The following is an 18820-nucleotide window of genomic DNA, read 5'->3' as shown; positions in this document are numbered from 1 at the left end:
TGGAATATAATTCGGAAGTAGTTAGATATTTGTGTGGCACCTTACATGTTTTGTAATTTAATCCAAAATAACACCCTAAAGCCAGAGACAAATAATAAGCTTTGTGATAATACATTGTTGCAATGATTTAACTCTACAATTGATTAATTAATTAACTCTTCAATTAATACAATAATAAGGCAGTTATGAACAATATGTGAACATATTGTGTCCCATTAAAACTACAAAGACAAGCTTAAGGTCATATTTGGCCCCAGCATTAAGATTGTAACCACCCTACTCCAGAAACTATAAAAATGCAGTTCTGTAACCCTGTGGCCAGTCATGATGAGGTCAGTGTAAAACTTGAGGATAACCATTTAAAAAACTGTAAAGCAACTTGGCAATGTAATATTTGTGCACTGATCAGAAAATGAAAAAAATTAGCTATGCTCTGCATATTTTAAATTATTCCTTTAGTTTTGTGGCATCCATTTTTATTATATTTTACAAAAAATGTTATTCCACAATGGATTGGAAAACTTGAAAACCAGTTCTTCACTAAAGACGGTTTGAGAAATACTGGGCTGGTAAATGCCTTTGGAGATACAAGGTGCAGCTTCTGTACTTGTTCTTTGTCCCTGATTTCTCTGGTCCAGGAAATGGGGACATGAAAAACAGAAATGGATTGAGTTGGAATCTATTCAGGCCATTGTACTGAGTATGGAGGACAGAGAAGGTGGAGAGAGGTTCAGAGTGCAGAGAGGTCTAGTCCTCTCAGGATTCAATCATTCTGCTCAACAGCACCATTTGGAAACAGTTCTGCAAAATTTCTAGTGAGGTCAGACTGGCCTAAGAACCAGAGAGCCAAAAGATAATCAGGTTTCCATCACTGTGACAAAATGCCTTAGATAATCAGAGTTTCAGGAGTTCTGATTGCTTTGGCTCCATAGTTTTGAGATCTGTGGAGGGCAGTACATCATGTTGAGGAGCACTTAGCAGAGAAGGTTACTGTCTCATGGTGGCCAGGAAACAAACAGAGAGAGAAGAAGGTGTGTGGGTGGGGGAGCAATACCTCCCTTCAAGAACACATTCCCTAGGGGAAGGGAAAAAAATGTTTAAATAGGGATACAGGTGGACCCATTGCAACAATGAGATGTACAAGACGTTATGTTGAAATGGCGCCGGGGTAGGGGGTGGGTGGGGAGAAGGGAAGATGGGAAGGGGAAACAAAGGAGGAGGCAACAATGCTTGATAAGGAATGTACTCATTACCTTGCTCAGGTAATTGTAACCCCTTTGCATAGTATTTTCACAATAAAAAAAAAAGAACACATCCCCAATAGCCTAACTTTTCCCACTAGGCCTCACTTTAGCAATAACTGTTCCTCTCCTTTCAGTCAGATAACTTCAGTGCATCAAGAAGGGGAACACACACATTCTGTTCCTCTCCCAAATGAAGATGAGATGGCAGACTGTGAGGTGAAAACACTAGCCATGCCTTTCGTTCTAAAAAAACAAGAAAGTTCCAAGGAGCTCTACAATGTGAACGTGGGCTTTTTGTTGCCCAGACCTTGCTTGGAACCAATTATCTCCAAGTCTGAAACCAGAGAAGAGACTCCTACTTTTCTCAAGGGGCAGCAAAGAAAATCTGAAGGTAAGTCAAACATTTAACTCCTCAGTGATATTTTTTTTTATTATTTTGCTCAATTAACATTTGTTTATAATTCCAAGCACTACTGTAAATGCTAGAGAAATTGCAGTGAATGAGACATAGTATCTACTACCCTTGTGGAACTCTGCATAAATATACATTTCCATTTTAAAATATATCTTAAATAAATATATTCACATATTTATATATTTATTTATATGTATTCACATACATATAAATTTAGCTTTTGCTAGGTACTAGGGTTTCCACTTTAGTCTCCTTCCTGGATCGCCAAGTTAATGTGACAATGTAAGAAGCATCTTCCAATTATTGAGTCCATGATTTATTTACCAGAGATTAGTATCAATGCCAGCCTTTTCTTGCAACAGGATTATGTTGTCTTTGGTATTTGCCACTGACCTGAGCCCTTCAATCTAAATCTCCAGGAACAAATCAACAGGTCACATTTATTGGTCTTTTGCAATAATAGAAAGTGCACCCCCAAATAACCTTAAGGCATCTTTCCAAACAAAGGAAAAAATATAATACTTGCATAATTTTGGAGATGAGTAGGGCAAGAGAGTCCACGAAACTATCATCATCATCATCATCATCATCATCATCATTATTATCTTCAAAAAATCCAGATGTAGAGCTGTGGATCAAGTGGTAGAGCACTAGCCTTGAGCAAAAATGCTAAGGGACAGTGCTCAGGACCTGAGTTCAAGCCCCAGGACTGGCACAAATAAAATACTCTGGGAAACACAGATGAGCAAGAAAAAAGAGAAATAAGTACCAACAGTACTTCAGGAATATATTTACATATTTCTAAATATGTTTATAACATTTCTTGATCGTTTAAAACTACCAATCTTGCCGGGCACTGGTAGTTCACGCTTGTAATCATAGCTACTCAGGAGGCTGAGATCTAAGGATCACGGTTCAAAGCCAGCCTGGGCAGGAAAGTCTGTAAGACTCTTATCTCCAATAAACCACCAGAAAACTGGAAGTGGCGCTGTTGTTCAAGTGGTAGAGCGCTTGCCTAGAGCTGAAGAGCTGAGGGACAGTGCCCAGGCCCAGAGTTCAAGCCCCACAGCTGACAAAACAAGAAGAACAACAGCAACATAAAACTTACCAACCTCCAGTTTCCCTAATTTTTGAGCTAAAAAACAATCCATTGTCTACATTGGGTGCCAGTGGCTGATGCCTGTAATGCTAGCTAGTCAAGAGGCAGAGATCCTAGCATCCAGCCCAGGCAGGAAAGTCTACAAAACTCTTATCTCCAATTAACTACCCAAACCCAGAAATGGATCTGTGGCTCAAGTGTTTAGGCACTAGCCTTGAACAAAAATGCTCAAATATAGCACCCAGGCCCTGCGTTTAAGCCCAGGAGACTGGTGTGTATGCACATAAACACACACACACACACAAATTCAATGTCTCCATTATTATATTATATTATATTCACTGAACCCTATATCATACTGATTACATTTCCTTTCTTTTTAGACAGTGTATTTATCCTCACCAATTGTTTAGTTTCTGTATCCCTATCACTAATTTACTCCCAGCCAGTCTAATGGATTTGTAAAGCAAATACCATGCCTGGTAATCTATTACTTCCTTTGGTTTCCAGAGACTGAACCTGGAACACTTCACCATCCTGTTTTCACTCTGTCTTGCTCTTTGGACCAACTGAGCAGCTGACTCTCCACCAAAACCAAGAGCATTCCTTACTCCCTGCTAAGTTGAATCCCTGTGTATAGACACAGTTTGTTCTTTCTAATCTCCATGGCATTCAGTGGGCCATATTTCCCAGCAGTTTCCTAGGAAGCTATTTGTTTTATTCTCTATATTTTCATGTTTGAGACTTTTCTCATCTATTAAATTGTCCATGGTTATCTATGCTTATTGGAGAGTGGTGTTAAAAAGTACTATGTGTTTGAGTGGGCTTGATGAGGGAGCTCAAAGAAGGTAAATTGGCAGATCTGGAGGACAAGGGTCCCCAAGTTTGAGAGAGTGTGGTGAAAAAGTTTGCATATTGAATTTGCCACCTTGGACTGTAACTGTACATATTTTTTTAAGGTTTTCACACATACTTTTGACTTGACCTACCAGAAAGATCTCTTTGTTCCCACCAGAAATATCAGAGCAGAGTCTTTCTACTTGACACCACTCTATGTTAGCTTCCTGTTGCTGTGATGAATACCTTCTTATAAAAGAAGGAAACATTTATTTTAGTTCATTGCTTCATGGCAGATCTCCCTGCCCTGGTGGCAGAGTAGTGAAAATGCATCATGGTGACCAGGAAAGACTAAGAAAGAGAGTGCAGATGGAAGGAGACGAAGAGAAGAAGGGAGAGAGAGGGAAAGGGAGGAAAGGAAGGAGGGAGAAAAGGAGGAAGAGAGCGAGAGAAGGAGGGAGAAAGGGAGAAAGGGGGAAGTAAGGAGGGATAAAGGGAAAGAAAGATGGAGGAGGGAGAAAGAGGGTGAGAGTGAAAGGAAACAGAGAGAATACTCAGACTAATTGGCTTCTTCCTTTTCTTTCCTTTCACCCTCTTATTCTATCTGTGCTTTAGTCTATAGGATATGCCATTCTCTCCCACATTCAGAGCAGGTTTTTCTCCCACAGTTACTGTCCCACAGGTCAACTGTCTCTTGATACTCACTCATATACACTCCCACGAGTATACCTCACTCAGCTCTTAGACATCTCTCAATCCAATCCAGTTGACAATCAAGCTTAACCATCATACCCATACTGAATAGCATCTAACCAAGTACTGTGACAACACCAGAAAATGTTAAACTCAGGAAGTTATTCATAAGCACCCAACCATAAATTATGTTTGCTCATAGTTCTAGACGTTTTTTCCTAGTTCGTTTTCAACAGAAAAATCTCAACTTCTAGAATGTGATCTCCATGAGAACAAAGACTTTTGTCTTCTTTTATGACCGTGTCGGCCACTTAGAAAGCCCTTAATACATATTTGTTGAATAAATGTCTAAGAAAAGGATAAGGAGAGGCCTGGGCCAGAGGTGGCTGGTGAATGCTAGTCCCCCCTCCCATGGGTATCTTCTTCTTAGGTGTCTACTCATCTGGCTTCTCTACCTCTAATACCTTAGAGAAAGTAATTTCTCTTTAAGTGAAATTTTGAAATGGTAGCCCATGACTGAGGAGACCTATTCAACATTATATTGGGCCCTCACAGCTTTAGGAACAAGTACATGGAGGGAGATTTCACGAAATTCCAGATGTCTGGCTTCTCTTTCTAGTTGGAAGATATAGCAGTGCTGGCTGGTCTATCTGGTTTGGACCTAACCGAACTGGGTAATGGTGCTTGCTTCTCTAGTTAGGCAACATGATCTCAATTCACCACTTCATTTTTGTGACCATTTTGGCTCCTGAATCTTTTGGCTTTGGCCCTAAGCTGTGGTGGAATAGAGTTGTGGGAAACATTTTGGCTTTTTGGTAAGAAGAGAACAACTTTTAACTTTTACAACTACTTGGAAAATCCCACCCTCCTCTTCCTCATACCTCTAATTCAGGATTTATAACCTAACTAGTTCAAACAATTGTTGGGAGAGAATATGTTCACTTGGTTGTACATCCAGGCTTTCTAAAGAAAAAGTTCTAGGGAACCAGGTTAAAAGATGATTACATGGCAAATATGCCTTTTTATTTAGAGTGTATGCATTGCTCTATGGAGAGTGAAAATCTGTTTGCTTCCTTTCTGGTTAAAAAAAAAACAAAATGAGAGGGCTGGGAAGGTGGCTCAGTGGTAGAGCACTTGCCTTGCATGCCTGAGGCCCTGGGTTCGATTCCTCAGGACCACATAAGCAGAAAAAAGAAAAAAGCCGGAAGTGGCTTTGTGGCTCAAGTGGTAGAGCACTAGCCTTGAGCTGAAGAGCTGAGTGACAGCGCCCAGGCCCAGAGTTCAGGCCCCATGACCGACCAAAAAGACCCCCCAAAAACCCAAAAAACAAAAACCAAACCAGAGACTCAGCCTCTGTTGTCTTTGAGGCATTTGCTTATTTACTTACTCAGTGAAATGCTCTGGATCTCTCTCCCCCTCATTCTCTCTTGCTCTCGCTCTCTTGCTTTCACTCTCTCTCTGAAAAGAAGGAGATTGGTCAAAGTGCCAACCACCTGTAATACCACCAAAAGCCATATAATCTCAGGGTGCATTCCTGGGTTACAGCCCCCCATGAACTAGTGTGCATCTGGCTCTCACCTTGGTACCCTGTGAAAAACTGAGATGTAAGGGACTGACATGATAATCATGTTCCATGAACGACACATATGTGTTCTCCGATCAGAAATCTTTGTGTTTCTAGTCAGCTTATAGATATAAATAGAGTCGCTCTCCTTTATTGACAGGGGATAAATTCCCAGACCCCTAGCAGATGCCTGAAACCTCTGATATTTATCTACTACCATACACATACATATAGTATAATGCCTGCACCCCTGTCATGGGGAGTCTCTTCTTAGGTGATGATTTACACACACACACACACACACACTCATACATGCGCACCTTTTTCTCTACATACCTCTGAAAAGCTTAATTTATAAATTAGGCACAGAAAGAGATTAACAATAAATAAAATAATAAGGCAATTCTTTTTTTGGGGTGGGGGGTCCAGTTGTGGGGCCTGAACTCTGGGCCTGGGCGCTGTCCCTCAGCTCTTCAGCTCAAGGCTAGCACTCTACCACTTGAGCCACAGTGCCACTTCTGGCTTTTTTCTTTTTGCTTATGTGGTGCTGGGGAATCGAACCCAGGGCCTCAGGCATGCAAGGCAAGCACTCTACCACTGAGCCACCTTCCCAGCCCTAATAAGGCAATTCTAACAACATAGTGTGATTAAAAAAATATGTGAACATGGTTTCTCTCTGTGTCCCTCTGAATAGCCTGTTGTGCCATGTTCACCCTTCTTGGTGTGATGATGTGAGTTGGTCCAAGGTGGCCATGATCAGGGGAGGGGAGGGGAGTGATACAGGTACTATGATATAGCATTAGGTTGCTGCATGAGGGCTCCTGGAGCACAGTGCTGCCAGCCCACTACAGCAGCTCACATAGACAAGACAGATGGTAAGTGACAAATGGGTGGGTGGTGTCCACAGCATGGATGCTGAACAAAGGGATGGTTCAGGAGATGTACAAGGCAGTATGTTGAAAATGAACTTTACAACTTGGGGGGGGGGAGGAAGAGTTGGGGAGATGGGGAGGGAAGGGATGGTAGGGGAAAAACAAAGGAGGAGGCAGCAATGCTCAATAGGAAATGTACTCATTACCTTACTCATGTGACTGTAACCCCTCCGTACACTATTTTTACAATAAAAAAACATTTTTTTTGTCGGTCATGGGGCTTGAACTCTAGGCTTGGGCGCTGTCCTTGTGCTCTTCAGCTCAAAGTGAGTGCTCTACCGCTTGAGCCACAGCACCACTAAAAACATATTTTTTTTTTTTTTAAAAAAGGGTATGGTTCATGTCCTGCACAGGACAGAGCAGGAGGCTGGGAGATTCTTTCTTTCTTTCTTTCTTTTTTTTTTTTTGGGGGAGGGGGGTCCGGTCGTGGGCCTTAACTCTGGGCCTGGGCGCTGTCCCTCAGCTCTTCAGCTCAAGGCTAGCACTCTACCACTTGAGCCACAGCGCCACTTCCGGCTTTTTTCTTTTTGCTTATGTGGTGCTGAGGAATCGAACCCAGGGCCTCAGGCATGCAAGGCAAGCACTCTACCACTGAGCCACCTTCCCAGCCCCTATTTCTTTCTTTTCTTTCCCTCCCTTTTTCTCCTCTTCCCTCTCCTTCTCTTCTCTTCTTGTCTTTCCTTTTTATGTTTCTTTTCCTCTTTTATTATGCTTATTGTTAAGTAGCGTACAAAGGGGTTATCGTTCTATAAGTCAGGTGATACGCACCATGTATCCTGGTCAATGTTTCTCCTTCCTTTATTCTCTATTCCCCCTCACACACACCACCTGTCCCTACTCTCACGTACATAACATACATTTAATATGAAGACTACATTTATTCACCCTTCTTCTCTCCATTCTTGTGCCCCCCTCTTGTCCATCCCCCTCAAAATGTATTTCCGCTTCCTTGTATTCATTTTGGTAAACAGTACTTTAATTGTTCAGTGGAGTTATGCTTTTAGCATATCCTCATGGTCTGTTTGCGTGTAAGTGTATTGAGCCGTGTATATGTTATGTATAATTATATTTTACATCTTGCTTCCACATATAAGAGAAAACATGTGCCGTTTGTCTCTCTGAGCCTGGTTTACTTCAATTACCATGGTTCTAGTCCCATCCATTTCCCTACTTAGTGAATTCTACATAGTAAATTCTCACTATGTAGCCTGACCTTGAACTTATCGCCCTGCATCAGCCTTCAGAGTACTGGGATTTCAGGCATTGGCTGCCATACTCAGGAAGAAGGTATGAGATTTCTGCACATTATTCATCAAGTGCCCAATTTAATAGTTTTTTTTCCTGGAGTTTTTTATTTAATGTTTTCAGACTCCTCTTGACCACTATGACTGCAAACCTTGGAAAGAGCAACTGCAGGTAAGTGAGGACTAGTTTATACAACACCACCTCCTCCTGGTGGCAAGAGTCTGGATTTTGTGTCATTCAGCTCCTCATTAATTACACAAAGAAAGACTTAGTTTCCACATTTTCCCTTAAGTCTCAGCATCAACAACCTTACACCCCAAATTCTGGACTAACATTGCGTTTATTACTAAGACAATTCAATTCGCTTTTTCTCATAGAGTTTTCTACCTCTGATATGAAATACAGTAGCCGAAGAACTGAGGTAAGATTCGCTTACTATTTTTTGACTTCAGAATAAAAAGAATTCAATGAGCTGGGAGTCGGTGGCTCATTCCTGTAATCCTAGCTACTCAGGAGGCTGAGATCTGAGGGTCAAGGTTCAAAGCCAGCCTGGGCAGGAAAGTCCATGAGACTCTTATCTCCAATAAACCACCAGAAAAACTGGAAGTGGTGCTGTGGCTCAAGTGGTAGAGCATTCACCTTGAGCTGAAGAGCTGAGGGACAGCACCCAAGCCCAGAGTTCAAGTTCAAGCCACAGAGAGAGAGAGAGAGAATCAATGAACTTTATTTATTAGAGACAAACCCCATCAAACAATTGAGAACTAAACCCTCCACAATTACATCTTGGAGAAACAGTGACTCATGTAGTTTATTGGGTGCCAAATCATTCTTGAAAAAAATTATGTATAGCTTTGTGCTGCTTTTCTGGGCTGGTTCTGCTTCTGGTTACATAACTAGGTGAATAGCTCTCCCAGACACCTTTTCAGTCGACTGTTTTGAAACTAGGTAATTTGTGTGTGTGTGTGTGTGTGTGTGTGTGTGTGTGTGTGTGTGTGTGTGTGTGTGTGCTGGTGCTGGGTGGGGCTTGAACTCAAGAGACTGCGCAAAATACCCTTAGCTTTTTGCTCAAGGCTAGTGCTCTTCTACTTGAGTCACAGCTGTCCACATCCAGATTTTGGGTGGTTACTTTTTTTTTTTTGGAGATAAGAGTCTTATAGATTTTCCTGCTTGGGTTGGCTTAGAACTGGTATCCTCAGAACTCAGCCTCCTAAGTAGCCAGCATGAGCCACTGATGCCTGGTGAAACTAGATAATTTTTAATTTAAAAAGTTTTGTTGGCAGTATGAGGGATTGAACTCAGGGTCTTGTGCCAGCTGGCCAGGCACTCTACCATTTGAGCCATACCCTTAGCCGTTTTGCCATTGTTATATTTTGAATACAGTCTCACATGTACATGTTGGCATACCTGGACCCTGATTAGCCTATTTAGACTTCTTATGTACCTAGGATAACAGCATGTCACTATATCAACTTTTTCTTGGTTGAAACGAAGTCTTGTGAACTTCCTGTTCAGGCTAGCCTGAACCATGATCCTTCTCTCTCCAGCTCCCCAGTAGTGAGGATTACAGGTATGCGCTACTGGCACCCAGTTGAAATTAGCCCCCAAATCTACTGATGGAAAGATTTTCTTGTCTAGTTTATAGTAAACTTTTGGAAAGATACCTGCAGGTTTTTCACTTTCTCAGCTTGCTGGTCCTTCTGTAGCTTATGAACCTTTGAGCAAATATTTCTATTGCATTAAAAAAAGAAATGTATGGGCCTAAAAATTAATGGGCATTATGAGGCAGATATTTAAGCACTTGGGAAATCTTTCTTTAGTTCCTTAGTCATTTTAAAGAAATAAGTAAGGTCATCCAGATGAGATGATTCAGACTAATACCCTACATGCCTGAGTCAGTGTTGGGACAGAACAGTGTTGGCAACAGAATGAGAATTGAACTTGCTCTCAATTGTTATGCATGATCCATGCCTATAAATATTCTGATATAATTAGACATAAAGTTTGTGTGTTAGGGAATAGGCCACAATGAAAGAAACATTGAATTAAAGGGTTTATAATTTTGAGCACTGATCTGAATGCTATACATTGGGTAACACTGCCCCCTATTGGTCAATAATTTTAAACTATCAGTTGGGAGTCAGATCTGGTGTAAACTCCTTGTAATCCCAGTTACTCCAGAAGCAGAAATATGAAGCACCACAGTTTGAGACTAGCTTAGGGAAAAAGTTATAGTCTCATCTCAATAAATATGCCATGTGTGGTGGTTCACACCTGTCATCCCAGAGACACAAGGAGGAGGACAATAGTTTAAAACCAGCCTAAGCAAAAACTCAAAACCCTATCTGAAAAATAAGCAAAAAGGTTTAGAAGTATGTCTCAAATGGTAGATCTTCTGCCTAGCAGAGTGCAAGGCTCTGAGTTGAAATCTAGTAGTTTGCCAAAAAAAAGCAGAATAAAAAAGGAAAGAAAATAGTTGAAAATAGCCATTAGGGCTGCTAACGTTCATATGTAAAGGAAGAAGATGTTGAACATTCTTGTTCCAGATGCAAACTGTGTTCTTCAATAGTGGTATTATCATTGCCATATCTGTAACAGAAATTTAAACTGCTCTCAGGATGGCTTCAAAAATTTTAAATGTATTCTATGGAAAGTAGAAAGAAGATGAAGAAGCAAGGTACCATGGTTTACACTGGTAATCCTGGCTACTCCAGAAGCTGATACAGGGAGATTCAAGGTTCAAGGCCAGTCTAGTATACATGAGACCTTCTTGTCAACAAATAGCTGGGTATAATGGCACTTGTTTATTATTCCAGCTATGATAGGGAGTCTAAAATAGGTGGGTCATATCAAGCCTGGGCAGAAAGCAAGACCCTGTCTCAAAAACTAATGAACTCATAAAAGAGCTTGAAGGTATGGCTTGGTGGTAAAGTGCTTGCCTAGCAAGTTTAGGTCTCTGAGTTTAAAACTCAGGAATAAAAAGTAAATGTTTCTCATTTTATTTATTTGTTTGTTTGATGGTCATGGGGCTTGAACTCTGGGCCTGAGCTCTGTCCCTAAGCTCTTCAGCTCATCGCAAGCACTCTACCACTTGAGCCACAGTGCCACTTCTGGTTTTATGGTGGTTTATTGGAGATTAGAGTCTTATGGAGGGGCTGGGAAGGTGGCTCAGTGGTAGAGTGCTTGCCTTGAGGCCCTGGGTTTGATTCCTTAGCACCATATAAGCAGAAAAAGCCAGAAGTGGTTCTGTGGCTCAAGTGGTAGAGCTCTAGCCTTGAGCTGAAGAGCTGAGGGGCAGTGCCCAGGCACAGAGTTCAGACCCTACAACTGACAAAAAAAAAAAGTCTCATGGACTTTCCTGCCCGGGCTGGCTTTTGAACCTTGGTCCTCAGATCTCAGCCTCTTGAGTAACTAGGATTACAGGCGGGAGCCACAGGTGCCCAGCTGTTTCTCATTTTAAACAATTAACATTTACATTATAGACTCTTCATTTAAAATAGGTAACTATGAGTCGTTAGATCTAATTTCATTCTTATGTGTTTTATTTTGCTTTTAAAAGCAAATGAGAATTTAATTAGTTTTGTGATTTTTATATTTTGGTGCTGAGGATTGACTCTAGGGCCTCTTGCTAAGTACCTGATCTACCAATGAGCAACACTTGGTTTGATCTTGTCAGATGTGGTCATTTACTCTTGTAACTCTAGCACCAGAGAGGCAGAGACAGGAGGTCTTAAGTTAGAGCCTGCCCTGGACTGCATGAGGAGACCCTATCTCAGAGCTAGATAGATAATAGATAGATAGATAGATAGATAGATAGATAGATAGATAGATAGATAGATAGATAGATTAGATAGATAGATAGATAGATAGATAGATAGATAGATAGATAGATAGATAGATGATAGATAAAGTCTTTTAAATAGCTTTGTGTTTTAAGGGTTTTCCTTAAGAAAACAGAATTTCAGATGCTTTAAGCCAGTTAATGTGATACAGTATTTCCATTTTTGTGCACATCTCACCTTTTCTTTCTCTGTTTTAGTTTTCTCTGCCACCACTGTCTCTTGTGCCCTTGAGATCTGGTATGCTCACTATTCCCCAAAGTCACAAGGTTCCAAGAGAAACAGAAAGAAACACAGCAAGCCTCACATGCTTTGTACCTAACATCCTTGAACCTGTTAGTCCCTCATGTGTGTTTACTGCAGCAAACCAGCAGAAGAAAGCCCCGTTGAAGGGGCTGATGGATCAGACACTCAGGCCTTCTGATAGCTCCATTTGGTCCAGAAACATGTGTCCTTTTTGGAAGACTAGCCATCACAGACAACACCTGGAAGTGGAAGAGAATTGGAAATCCAAGGAAACAGAAGGATGGGACACAACTGAAGCCTCTCCTTTTGAAAAAGGGCAGTCTCTGGTGTCCTTTGACCATTTTAAGGATGGCGGTCTTCCCGCAGATAAGGAACAGGATACTGAATACTGTGATGGTGAAATGAAAAAAACAGAAGAAAACTCCCTGCATGTGTCACGGAGAAAGAAAGAGGGCCCGTCAGCCAAAAAGGATGAACAGGATTCACAAATTGTGTGTACCGTCCCAAGCAAGCCCCAAGAAGTCCAACACTCTGAAGTAATTCCAAGTGAGGAGAAAGTGACTAGAAATAATACCCATTCAAAAAGCAATTCCTTGTCTAAAGGTGAAAAAATGGACCCAGAGGATATTTTAGAAGAGTTTACTGTACTTAAAGACTTGTTCAATGTGGTTTCTGATGGTCCCAATGAACAGCTCCCAGGTCATCTCCACATGGGAACAAACATAAAAATAGCAATAGCTGAAGCAACCAAACCAGAAATGAATGGGATGGTGCCTCTTCTCCACATCACTTTCCCTGAAGAAGAAATGCCCAAGGAGCCAGCTGTAGCCAAACCAAGCCTCCAGAAAAGAAAGAATGTTGCTCCTAACAATGGCTTCAACCTACTTGCACACCAAGAAAACAACAAACTTAAGGTGAGTACCCATAGAAGTAAGTTGGATTCAAAGACCAAGACAAGTAACAAGACACCTCAAAATTTCATGATATCCATTCAAACTTCCATTAAGCCTAATCTGCATAAAACTAGCACAAAAACTCAGGTGTTCCCTGCTTTGGAACTTGTTAACCCTAAGGCCAGGCAATCATCCAAGTGTCAAAAGAGAATGCCACAGATAGAAAAGAAGCAATTACCTTACTGGACACAGAAATCTAAAAAGCAATCATTTCCATGCATCTGTAAAAATCCAGGAATAAAAAAGCCATGCATTCCTCTCTCTGTTCCACCAACAGAGCCCAGACTACATTACCTGGATCTGAAGTATAGTGACATGTTCAAAGAAATCAATTCAACTGCAAATGGACCTGGAATCTATGAAATGTTTGGGACTCCTGTTTATTGTCATATGCGGGAGGCAGAAAGGCGTGAGATCTGTTCTGCTCCATCGGGCAAGTGTATCACCAACAAATGTCGAACTTCACATAGCGAACGGAGCAGCAATAGCAGAACCAAACTTGCTCAGAAAAGACCACATGTTAAACCTCCAAAGCCTTCACTTGAATTTAAACACAAGCACAAAGGTTTAATTCCTAAAGGAAAAGGTTGCAAAGCTGTAGGTAGCGACCTAGAAGATGTTGAAAATGGTATTCCAGAACCAGACTGGCAGATGAAATCATCAGGAAATGACTTTCTGTCCATTCAAGATGAAGTTCAGTCCATGAATTTGGCCCAGGTTTCTGAGAAGGGTCCTAAGCAGAATGAATTCCTTCCTATATCAGAGTTATCTATTGTTGAAGAGATCTCGATGGAAGACTGTGTGGATGAAGGAGACATTTCTAACAATCAGATCCTCACCATGAGTCTCAAAGATCTGCAGGAACTTGAAGAGCTCCACCACCAGACCCCTGTTGTTCTTTCAGAAGACAGCTGGGCTGTGCCCAGTGACAAAAGTTCTTCCAAGCACATACTGCAGGAAAAGCAGAATACAGCACCTCTTGAGAAAATAAATGCCAGTCAAATGTTAATGAATTATCTAGAGTTTGAGAGTGTTTCAGATAAGCCTAAACCGTGTGCGAGTTTCTCTTTCCAAGAGAAACAAGAAAAGATGGCTTCCCAAACATATCCCCACTGGGCACATTCTTTGGATGATGATAGTTTATCACAGAAATCGATCACATATCAAACATTTGAGAAAACTTTAAATGATGAAGATTCTATTTCCCCAGAAATTCTGGACTCATTAAATAATGAAGAATTGACAGATGAATTATTAGGTTGTCTAGCTGCGGAACTATTAGCTCTTGATGAGAAAGATAACAGCACTTGCCAAATGATGGCCAATGAAACAGATTCTGAAAGCTTAAATCTTATCCTCAACAGGAGAGAAAATACTATCAAGGAATTGGGCAGAGAGTCAACAAATGTCACAATACAGGTTGGTATGATTAAAGTCAGTGACTGAGGCAGAAGGGAACTCAGAGATAATCAGTTCAAATCCCTTATTTTCAAATGAGGAATCATAAACCCTAAATAATTAAGTAGTTTCTTCAAGGTCTCATTGTTTGGTTTTTGCAAGATTGGAATGCAGGCCTGTTCATTTCCAGGCTATGATGACTTTACTAGGCTGCCTTATTTCTGAGATTTAGCTAGCTTGACATTGCATTGAAATCATCTGGGGTAAATTAATACGGAAAAATTATTTAAATGTCAATATTTTACTGAGTGATCATGTTTTCAGTCAAGAGCGGATAATTTTCAATGGTGAGCAAAGAAAGTTACAAGTAAAGCATTGTTCTAGGGTTTGGGTAAGATAATAAGTTCCAGCTCATTTCATTCCTCTGAAAACAAGAAAGGCACATTGCTCAGAGATTCCCTATACCTGATTGTTTCTTTCAGGTGGTTCAGTGAATGAAAATATTATCAAAATGCCCACTGTGTTTCTGGCACTGGATTGAAGCTAGGAAATAGTGATGTGTAAGACTCAGCTGTTGTTCTCAAGGAAGCATAAGCTAGTCTTGCACAAAAAAAACCAAGTGGGGCTGGGAAGGTGGCTCAGTGGTAGAGCGCTTGCCTTGCATGCTCAAGGCCCTGGGTTCGATTCCTCAGCACCACATAAGAAAAAAAGCCGGAAGTGGCGCTGTGGCTCAAGTGGTAGAGTGCTAGCCTTGGGCTTAAGAGCTGAGGGACAGCGCCTAGGCCCAGCGTTCAGGCCCCACGACTGGAACAAAAAAAAAAACAAAAAAAACAAGCATTTTAATTAGAATGGTAATGAGAGTAGCGTGGGTACAAAGCCTATCAACAGGTAGCTGGGCTTGGTTTCAGTTTTCCCTGAAGCTTATTAATTTCGTATTCTCAAATTTAATTTAACTTTATTTTGATGGCACTGGGGTTTGAACTCAGAGCCCAAGGGTTGCTAGACTAGTACTCCTCACTGGTGCTCTATCATTTGAGCCATACCTCCAGCCCTGCTTTTTGGTTATTTTGGAGGTGGAGTCTAGTGAACTTTTTCTGCCTGGACTAACTTCAAACTGTGATCCTAAGCAGCCTTCCAAATAGCTAAAATTATAAGCCTGAGCCACTGGTGCACAGCTTTGCTCAGTACTATTGAGATAAGGTCTCTCTTCTTACCTGGTTAGGCCAGGAATCTTAGCAAGGATAAGAGACATTCCCCCGAAGTCTAGCTCTATATTGAGGTGTTTCTTTTTAACTTTTATCTGTCAGGCTGGCCTTGAATCATGATCTCAACAATTTTAGCCTCCTAAGTAACTAAGATGATAGATGTGAACCACTGGTGCCTATCTAGTTCTCAAAAAAAATTTTTTTTTGAGCTGGTCCTGGGCAATCTCCCTGAGCTTTTTCTTTTCTTTTTTTCTTTGTGTTTCTTTCACTCTCAAAGCTAGTGTTCTACCACTTGAGCTACAGCTCATTTCTGGCTTTTTGGTGGTTAACTGGAGAAAGTAGTTTCATGGACTTTCCTGCATAGGCTGGCTTCGGTCTGCAATCCTCAGATCTCAGCCTTCTGAGTAGCTGGGATTACAGGTGTGAGCCTCCAGCACCTAGTGTTTTTTCTCAAATTTTAAAGACAGAAAAATAAGTTTAAAACTAAAATGTTATTTATTAAATAGTAAGCTAGATTATATCACACTATATCAGGATCAAGAATGATTGTTTAAGGATAGAAGGTGAGTTTGATTGAGATACATTGTATACATGTGTGGATATGTACAGTGAATTGATGTTAATAGAAATTAGAAATACACACACACACACACACACACACACACACACACACACACAAATAAAGCAAAAAGGGATGAATGTGTACATAGTACCAGCAGTAGAGGACCTGCCTGGCAAGTGCAAAATCTCGAGTTAAGGCCTCAGTATCATAAAAATAAAATAAAATATGAAATTTCTTAGGGAAAAAAGAAAGTATTTAAATAGTTGCACAGAAACATACATAAATAGCTATCCTCATAGCTAGGTTTCCTGAGAACTTATCACATGTAAGAGATGTGCAGTCTATTCTCATTTTATACTTCACAATAACTCTATAACTATAATAGGTACTCATGTGTGCCCATTTTATAGAATATGATTTTTTAAAAATCATGATCTTTTGAGACTATGGGTCTGTGAAGGGCCCACCCTATTGAAGATGCCAGAGTTTGCTGTCTTCAGAGCATTTTCAACCCCTCTCCCACCTCTGAGTCTCAATAAAGTAGCTTGACCCCCACCCCCAAAATCATGCAGCTAGTGAGTGGCAGGAACATATTTTCTGCACAGTGATGATATTCCTCGTTCTAAATATGGTGAACCTGGACCCCGCTGGAAGGCAGACCATGATTTGGAAAAGCCTCCAAGCTGTGGTGAAATATGAGTATGTTATTTTTTTTTAATTTAATTTAATTTTATTTGTGAACATACTGTACAGAGGGGTTACAATTACATGGGCAGGATAATGCGTACATTTCTTACCAAGCATTGCAGCCTCCTCCTTTGTTTACCCTTCACATCCCTTCCCAGCCTCCCCCCTCCCCCCCCCAGTATGTTATATGCATACCTAGATATCTAAGATAGGCCTACCAACCTGCCATTTCAAATTGGCGAAGTCATTTCAAGTCCAACAAGCCAGTAAACATTATTCTATAACTCTACCTATATAATCATGGAGTCAAAAATAACCTTTAGTGATATTTCTTTTCCAAGAAATCCTAAATTTCAGTTGTACAGAAACATGAGAAAATGAGTAAGAGGAACACAGACAGCTTTGAAAACACATGGACATTCATGAGGAAAGTGACCTTACCAAACCTCTTCCTCTTAAAGGAGCTCACCATGACTCCTTTTTAATATTTCTAGTAGCAGGGGTCAAAATAAAGCATATGTGGTTTTGACCAATCAATTGGAAAAAGTGGCCCAAGTTCTTCAAAGAGATACTTGTTTTCTGACTCCTGACATCTTCACTGTGAACACCCACTTTTTTTTCATTCAAATATAAACTTCAGTTGAATCTGTCTAGGGCTTAAGATTCTGCAGGCCAAACCAGCTCCCAGTGATTCCTAGGCTGCTGGTCTGTGGGCTCTCCTTAGAGAGGCAAGAATCTCCTTACAGAAGCAAGAAGGATTGTAGAACTTTTGATAATTGCTTACTGGTCATGCCCATTTAAATCCTTTGTTATGGATGTGTGTGTTGGGGGTGGGGAGAGGAATCTGTACATGTGTTTGTGTATAGAAGTATGTTTGCATTGCTTGTTTACAGAGGCTTATGTTTGTATATGTGTATGTGTTTATGGAAATGAATGAAGAGCGATTAAAGGCCATTTGGAGCTAGGTGTGACAAGAGAGTCAGCCACCACAACTTCCATTTTGGCAAAGACTCAAAGGCAGACAGGGGAGTGAGAGGGGAGTGAGAAGATTTGTAGTGCAAAAAGAGAAGGCTAAAAGTGTTACCTGATTAGAGGCTGTTGGTGCAGGGAAGGTATGGCAGGCTACCTAGGAGTGGTATAATCTATGATTCAGTGGGGCTGCATATTTGGCTTTCTTTAATTGGACAGGAAGCTTATTTAAGTGGACAGGAAGCTTAAAAGCTATCAGTTATTAATCCTACAGAATATATAAGGAATATATGAGATGGGTGTAATCTACAAGGCTGAAGTGGACAACTAAAGTGCACTATTCTCTCATTCTGGGCAAAACTGTGTGCCTAAAAGTTACCTGTAAGCAAAGAACCAGTACATTTGAAAAGAAGAATATCATACTCTCCATGTCAATGACTCAAGAATTTTGCAATGATCCTTTTGTCTATTTTCCCCAGAGGTATAACAATGGGTTCAGGATAGACGACAGGAAGGAGCTCCCCAACTCAATTGAAAGGAAGACATTTTCTGAAAATAGTTTAAAGCATGAAGAAGCTATCCTGTGGACCAAGGGTGAGATCCTTGGAAAGGGAGCCTATGGCACAGTAAGTTAACCTGGACTCTTGAAATGAGCATTCTCCCTTCTGCCTCCTCACTGTTTCTTCTCTACTCATTCTCCCCATGCTTCCTCTGTCCATACCCTTACTTAAAACTCTTTCAGCCAGAGTAACAGAAAACCCAAACTGTTCTGAAGGGAAAGATGTTTATTACTTTATGCATCTGAGAGGGGTTGATCTGGCTTTGGGAACAAGTGGTTTAAGGGCCTAACCATGTCATTAGGATCTGGTCTTTCACAGACTGGCTCTTGTTCTCAGGCTTCATGTGGGCACATGGCCATGAATTTCTAGCTTCTC

The 18820-nt window shown here is 40.9% G+C and overlaps 1 protein-coding gene across 1 annotated transcript in view; it reads left to right on the top strand.

The window, feature by feature from the left end:
• The window catches only part of Map3k19 (mitogen-activated protein kinase kinase kinase 19), a 53841-nt gene that overhangs the window by 27728 nt on the left and 7293 nt on the right, over positions 1–18820 (top strand). Inside the window, exons 8-11 of the mRNA XM_042683425.1 lie at positions 1379–1635; positions 8407–8450; positions 12066–14483; positions 18365–18511. Coding sequence (XP_042539359.1) covers positions 1379–1635; positions 8407–8450; positions 12066–14483; positions 18365–18511 — 2866 coding nt within the window. The remainder of the gene's footprint in view (positions 1–1378; positions 1636–8406; positions 8451–12065; positions 14484–18364; positions 18512–18820) is intronic.

This window comes from Dipodomys spectabilis, unplaced genomic scaffold, assembly GCF_019054845.1.
Source record: "Dipodomys spectabilis isolate Male_0828 unplaced genomic scaffold, ASM1905484v1 ptg000081l, whole genome shotgun sequence".
Classification (NCBI taxonomy): Eukaryota; Metazoa; Chordata; class Mammalia; order Rodentia; family Heteromyidae; genus Dipodomys; species Dipodomys spectabilis.
Note: the sequence above shows the minus strand (reverse complement) of the source record. Positions and strands in the feature narration are given on the sequence as shown.